Raw genomic sequence first — 6,834 nt, 5'->3', positions numbered from 1 at the left:
ATGAAATAACAACCACCAAATCTATCAAAGATTCCTTTTCATATTAGATCTTTGATGTCTGTATTAGTTGATTGTTATTTTTCACTGGCATATGGTTTCAGTTTTGTTCTTTTTTTTTAATTATTGTTTGATAAAGACCAATTATTAGAAAGATAAAATTGAAACGGTCAATCTATAGTGATCCCATGCTTAACGAAACATATATACATATAATATACCATTTGTTTATATCCGTACACGCACAATACATATATGCAAATTAACTAGTGCAAGTGGAACCCTGCGCATGATGTCACGTATATAATTCGTAAGTAGCTTGTAGAAATTAAATTCATTTGAAAAAGAAAATCGGCAATCATATAATAAAGGATACCATATTTTATTAAATATATGCTAATCACATATTAATAATATCTTCATCACATTATTATACATTGTAATGTTGGAATATAAGATCATTTAGATTTCACAGCACTAAAACAACTCGGGTTTGTCTCACAAACATAGACAGATCAAAATTGATATGTTCTTTAATTTGATATTAAGAGTTATATAAGTGTAAGATTTAAGTATGTCATGCGCATGCGGTATGCCAGTTTTATAATCTAAATCTATTTCAATGATTTTGGTATCATATGTTTATATCTCACTCAACCACATGAAACAAATCTTATACTGTACTTTAACTTTAAATATCAAAGAACATATCAATGTTGATCTATCTAATTTTCTGTGACGACACCTATGTATAATTTATCCCAAATAAAAAAGAAAAATCCATGTATACATTAAATTTTGCAATGCCTATACATATGTACATGAACTGTCCATGATGGACACATATGTGACTGTACTATTTACACACAAACTTCATGTATGCTTACTTCACACGTTAAACGAAGAATTCAAAGAAGTCGGTTTTATTTGTATACTTGTGAGATCATCAATATCATTATATTATATCATATGTTTTCATATACCGTTTAACATATATACCATGTCGACATTTACAAAAAACAAATATATTTGATTATAGATCTAGATCACAGAACCTAAGATTGAAGTAATATATTTCCCTTTTTGCTGATCTGTACGTTAGTAATGTCATCGACGTAGAGTTATAAACTAATCAGCAATGAGAATGAGATTTTACTGTGGAACGCTTTCTAACTCCTACCATATCTAATAAACTACTCATCAGTGTTTAATTTCTAACTACTGATTTAATCAAATCCAGATTGTTTTCAACTTTTTGTCAGTTTTTTTGGTCAACAGTCAAATTTGAGAGACTAAAATTTATTACATTATGGAAAAATAAAGAAACCAAAACACCATATGGTACGAAAAGTAAGTTATGTTCTTCCAACTTCGATGAGCTTCCACTGATCCATGTTTTCTTCCAATATCCATTTTGAAGCTGTTTACCACACAAATGTTTAAATATATCATGTCTTCTTTGGGGATTATTTTAAAAAAATTAATATAGTCGTAAGTTATATAAATTATTTAATTTTTAGTTAAATTCGTTGTTTCTAAATGCTAAAGAGAGAGATTTATTTTGGCTTCATATGGCGGTTTAGATATTACGCCGGAAGCTATTTAAAAAGGAAAACGAACAAAAAAAAAGCTATTGAGCTGGAAGACACTTCAATATGGTGTATGTATATGTATTGTATTTTTTGATCTGTAATTATGTGCACGTATATAGACCGTCAAGTTGTGCAAGAGGGGATGAAAATTTCTTCCCAGTTGCAAGAGCAAGCTGACTAATATTCTATTTAAATGGTTTTTTTTTTTTCTCTCAGTGTGCTTTCTATTTATTATTTTGTTGACTTTGAGTTATTTGCCTTTTCTTTCCTTATTGCCTTTTATGGGACTGCAATCACCCGTGCCAACTTCCATTCTTTCCGGCCTAAAAAAGAAAGGCTATCAATCATGGACCGAAAAAAATTAAGAGCTTAGAATGAAATTCCACAAACAAACTAGAAGCTAATAATAAGTTTGAGAGCACAAAAAAAAGGGGTTTTGGTTGCAGTATATATCATTTTAGACCTTGAGTATAGCTATCATATAAATTCATAATTATTTATGTATTTTTAGGTAACTAGTTAGAATGTTTTGTCTATACATTACGTTTTATTTTTATTGTGTTTTGCATACGCGTTTAAAAATGAGAGGAATCTATGATGAAAAACATTAGGATGAAAATTTGAAAAATTTCTCTACCTCTCTCTCTCTCTGTATATATATATATATATATATATCTATATATATATATAATAGTTAAACAATGTAAATATAAATACAAAAATTTATAATTATAATAAAAGATATACCAAAAAGCGAAAGAAGAAGATGTTATTGGAGAATCTTTTCATTAGTCTTAGTTGGGAAGATTTTGTATACGAGCTTAAAGGTATCCCTATTCTATGTTAGAGGCGTGGGGTTATTGGACCAAACTATATATTACCACAAGGCTTAAGATAAAGTGATAATACCCTCTCAAATTCTTTTTAATATATTTTATTTTATTAAAAGAAGCTCAATATATATATATATATATATTTGCACTGTTCTATAGATATATTAATTATATCCAGCGGCTCCTTACGTGAACACAAGGCAAGCTAGACTTACGTAACACAATAAACACACACATAATTTATTATTATTTTTTTAATTTGACAAAGTATGAAACTATAGTGACAAAACCTTTATGTCTATGTAAAAAGTAGTAGTGTACGTCGTCATACTTATGCATGTAAAAATGCTGCTTTCAGTATTTAATTTAGTCAAAGCTACGATATTTAAATTTTCTCTTTACTCATATTTGTTTCTAAGGAATATTACGTATATATATTATTGTCAGTATTTTTATAGGAAAAATAACAGGAATATGGTTAATCTGAGGTTTGGTGTATGATTTACAATTGAGATATTTTTGTCGGAGATATATATACTTGACAAGTTAACGAAATTGTATTAAATTCTAAGTTTAGGTACGAATTGACTTTTTCAAAAGTCTACTCAATAATTTTTAAAGTTGAACGACTGAGGGGTTTACACACGGGAAACGAAAAAAAAAAAACCCTAAACTACAGAGTCTAATTTTCTTTTCATTCTTTATATAAACCGATATTGCCCAAAAGGCTCTTCCTCGTCATACTTGCGAAAGAAACAAAAAAAGAGACAAAAGAGGAAACACAATATCGAAGAGAGAGAGAGAGAGTATGGGTGAGGTGGCTTATATGGACGAAGGAGACTTAGAAGCAATAGTCAGAGGCTACTCCGGCTCGGGAGACGCGTTTTCCGGCGAAAGCTCTGGCGGGTTTTCACCACCCTTTTGCCTCCCGAATGAGACGGCTAGTTTCTACGAACCGGAGATGGAGACAACCGGTTTAGACGAACTCGGTGAACTCTACAAACCTTTTTACCCTTTCTCCACACAAACGATCCTCACGAGCTCTGTCTCTGTTCCCGAAGATTCAAGAAGTTTCCGAGATGACAAGAAACAACAGCGACCACGTGGTTGTCTTCTATCTAACGGATCAAGAGCTGATCATATCCGAATCCCAGAATCCAAATCGAAGAAGAGGTCAGTATTCTTGAAGTTCTTGAGGTTCTTTAAAATGAGAAAAAAAAAGAATCTTAAATTATCATATCAGAAAGCTAGTTTAATTTTAAGTTGTCTAAACTAGTTATTATATATAGAGTTAATCACGGAGATGTTTTCTCCAATCGGGTTTTGATTTTCAATTCTCATAATATATGCTACTTGTTGAACTAAATAATAAATAAATATTATGATTTAAAAATTTGGACAGCAAAAAGAATCAACAGAAGAGAGTTGTCGAGCAAGTGAAGGAAGAGAATCTGTTGTCGGACGCATGGGCGTGGCGTAAATACGGGCAAAAACCCATCAAAGGATCTCCATACCCAAGGTATTAAACCAAATTCGGTTTAATTTGATCTTATCCTTTTTCTTAACCAATCATAACCGGCTTTACTTATTCTCTCTATTATTTTTTGTTCTTTTCTTCAGGAGTTATTACAGGTGCAGCAGCTCGAAGGGGTGTTTGGCAAGAAAACAAGTCGAAAGAAACCCGCAGAACCCGGAGAAATTCACCATAACGTATACAAATGATCACAATCATGAACTACCAACCCGGAGAAACTCATTAGCCGGTTCAACTCGAGCCAAATCTTCCCAACCCAAACCGTCCTTAACCAAAAAATCCGGAAAACAAGTAGTTTCTTCTCCCACAACTAATCCCATGATCACATCCGTTGATGAATCTTCTGTCGCGGTTCAAGACACGGGCGTTGCAGAAATGAGTACCTACCAAAAAGTCAGAGAAATCGAGGGTGCGAGTAACAATTTACCATCGGATTTGATGTCAGGGACCGGAACATTTCCGAGTTTTACCGGAGACTTCGATGAACTATTGAATAGCCAAGAGTTCTTCAATGGGTACTTATGGAATTACTAGATAACGTTAGGTGTATGTTTTAAAACTTATTATAGTTGCATTGCAGCCGCTGAGAAAAATGTATATATTTATGTCTGGTCTCTGTAGTAGATTAAAGCGTCATAGTTTTCGTTTCCACTTTAACCAAATATACTTAGTTTTTTTTTTGTTCTCGTCATAAAAATGCTAGGCAATCCATTTTATCCAAGTATTTGATTTCATATACTAATATCTTTCTAGGCTGATTGAGTTAATATGTGTCACTGTTCTTAAAGTGGCTCTGCCTAAATGTTAGACTAGAGGTGTCAAACCGGGTTGGCCCGCCTCATGGTTATCCAAAATTTTAAGTCTAATCCATGGATCCACCCACAACAAAACGGGTTAGGTTTAAGTTTAACATGCGGAGTTAGGCTCATTTTGACACCTTTAAAATAGACGGTCTAGGATAAATGGAAGAGTTCTCTAGAGGGTCTAGAGTTAATTGAGTATCCTATAATTAAGATCTATTTTGCGTTGTAGATACCAATATATACACAACCTTATCAGCCACTTAGCCGCATTTAGTATTCTAATAAATGTGAAAACTATTTATTTAATGTATAAACCAATTATTGAGGAAGACTTTATAATCAAATAAATGGTCAAATAGTTTGAAATAGACGCGTGATCTTCATTATGTTATTATGTAACAATTTAAAAGATCTTAGATAGTATAGTTTAGTATAGAGGTTTTATATTAGAATATAAGATCAATGACATTAATAGTATAATCATTCATTTAACGACTAATTACTAGATATTTTTATAAATATTTAACAGTTAGCGTCTAATGTTTTTTTGAACATTTAATGCATGGGACTGGTTATCATCATAAGAAAATATCAAACTATTGGTTAGCATCGAACAATTAAAGTTCCAATACATATATGAAATTAATTCGTTTTCATTTTAATTAAGCTACGTACTATTACAATGATATATATCTGTGTATATATACTTGAAGCATATGTCTGTGTATATATACAAGTACAACCTGTTTGTGATCAATTGAACATTTCAACCTCTTTCGCTGTGATGCTCTCAGGTCCCCTTTTTTTTTTATCTCTACTAGAAAGCCTCTTCAGTGTCACCAAATATCTTTATCCCACAATGAGTTTATGAGATACATTTTATAGTTCTGGTTATAGGTCTTCTTCTTTACAACATTCCCACCACTGCAACTAATCAGGACACTAAGACCTCCTAACACACAAACAATCTTTCTCCCTTTCATTGTATGTATGTCCCTTTCATTGTATGTATGTCCCATTCTCTTCCCATAATTATTCATATCAGATACGTTTCATTTCTCAACCGCGTGACAACTGGTTCTTAACTCGTTCCACTATTATATATTAATACTATTTCCTGTTACACCTGCTTCATCTATAGGGGAATTTGAAACCAGCTTTAAGGTTAAACGGTCATGTACATCAAAACTTTAGCTCAAAAGGGAGACAATTTGCTAAAGGTTTGGAAGTTGGTCCATAATTCAGCTGATGATGGATTTTGGAATCTTTTATGGGGAATCCGCCTTCCATTTGATGATATTAGCTCCTATGCACCCATGGCAATGCATCCGTTTGATAGGGGTATTGTCTATATATGGAGTCTACAGAATCGCCATTTGGTAACGTGTAACTTGCGGACTCAAAACTATACAATCCTAGGAGATGCTTATAATGATCAGGATTGTTTAATTGACCAGTCTGTTTGTGACAAGAATATGGATGAGATATGGGGATCCAGACTATCAGGCTGGGACCTTGAAGCTTCTACCGATTTGTTCCAGTTCGTGCTCCCACGGTGGATGGAATCCGTACCTCGTCCTCCCCAAGTTGATGTGATAAATACAACTTCCCTTAGCTACTCTCCTGCATTAAGAGGACAAGGTTAGGTTAGATGCAGATACTGATTTCACTATTGTTTTTGGGCGTTTTTTTTTCTTCCTTTAAAAGCTTTGGTTGTTTATTACATTCAAAAGAGCCAAAAAAAACATCATACAATGATTTCACACTATGGTTTTTTTTTTTTTTTGAAGGGGGGGGGGTTCTTTTTCTTTTCTAAGCTTTGGCTATTTGTGACATTTAAAGAAGAAAATATAATTGTCAAGCATTTTATTTCAATGACCCATACCCAGGAGTTTGTCATGAACCTTAGGTCAGAGATGAAATTAGGCCATTTATTAGACGAATCACATTAGGGAAAAAACTTTATAAATAAACGATTTATATAAAACTTTGAAAGAAAAATACATGAACTATTTTTGGTTTGCCAAAAACTACACAGAGTAATTATTTTACCTACTTATATAAAAAAAACATGG

At 32.5% G+C, this 6,834-nt stretch overlaps 1 protein-coding gene across 1 annotated transcript; it reads left to right on the top strand.

Annotated features, from left to right (window-relative positions):
- The first annotated feature begins 3,163 nt into the window (after positions 1–3,163).
- On the top strand, positions 3,164–4,611 carry LOC18030884 (probable WRKY transcription factor 29). The gene is made up of 3 exons (XM_006413479.2): positions 3,164–3,595; positions 3,825–3,941; positions 4,043–4,611. Exons 1-3 carry the CDS (start codon positions 3,231–3,233, stop codon positions 4,488–4,490), a joined length of 930 nt encoding a protein of 309 aa, XP_006413542.1. The 5' UTR covers positions 3,164–3,230; the 3' UTR covers positions 4,491–4,611.
- The last annotated feature ends 2,223 nt before the right edge of the window (positions 4,612–6,834 follow it).

This window comes from Eutrema salsugineum, unplaced genomic scaffold (genome assembly GCF_000478725.1).
Source record: "Eutrema salsugineum unplaced genomic scaffold, Eutsalg1_0 scaffold_1, whole genome shotgun sequence".
Classification (NCBI taxonomy): Eukaryota; Viridiplantae; Streptophyta; class Magnoliopsida; order Brassicales; family Brassicaceae; genus Eutrema; species Eutrema salsugineum.
Note: the sequence above shows the minus strand (reverse complement) of the source record. Positions and strands in the feature narration are given on the sequence as shown.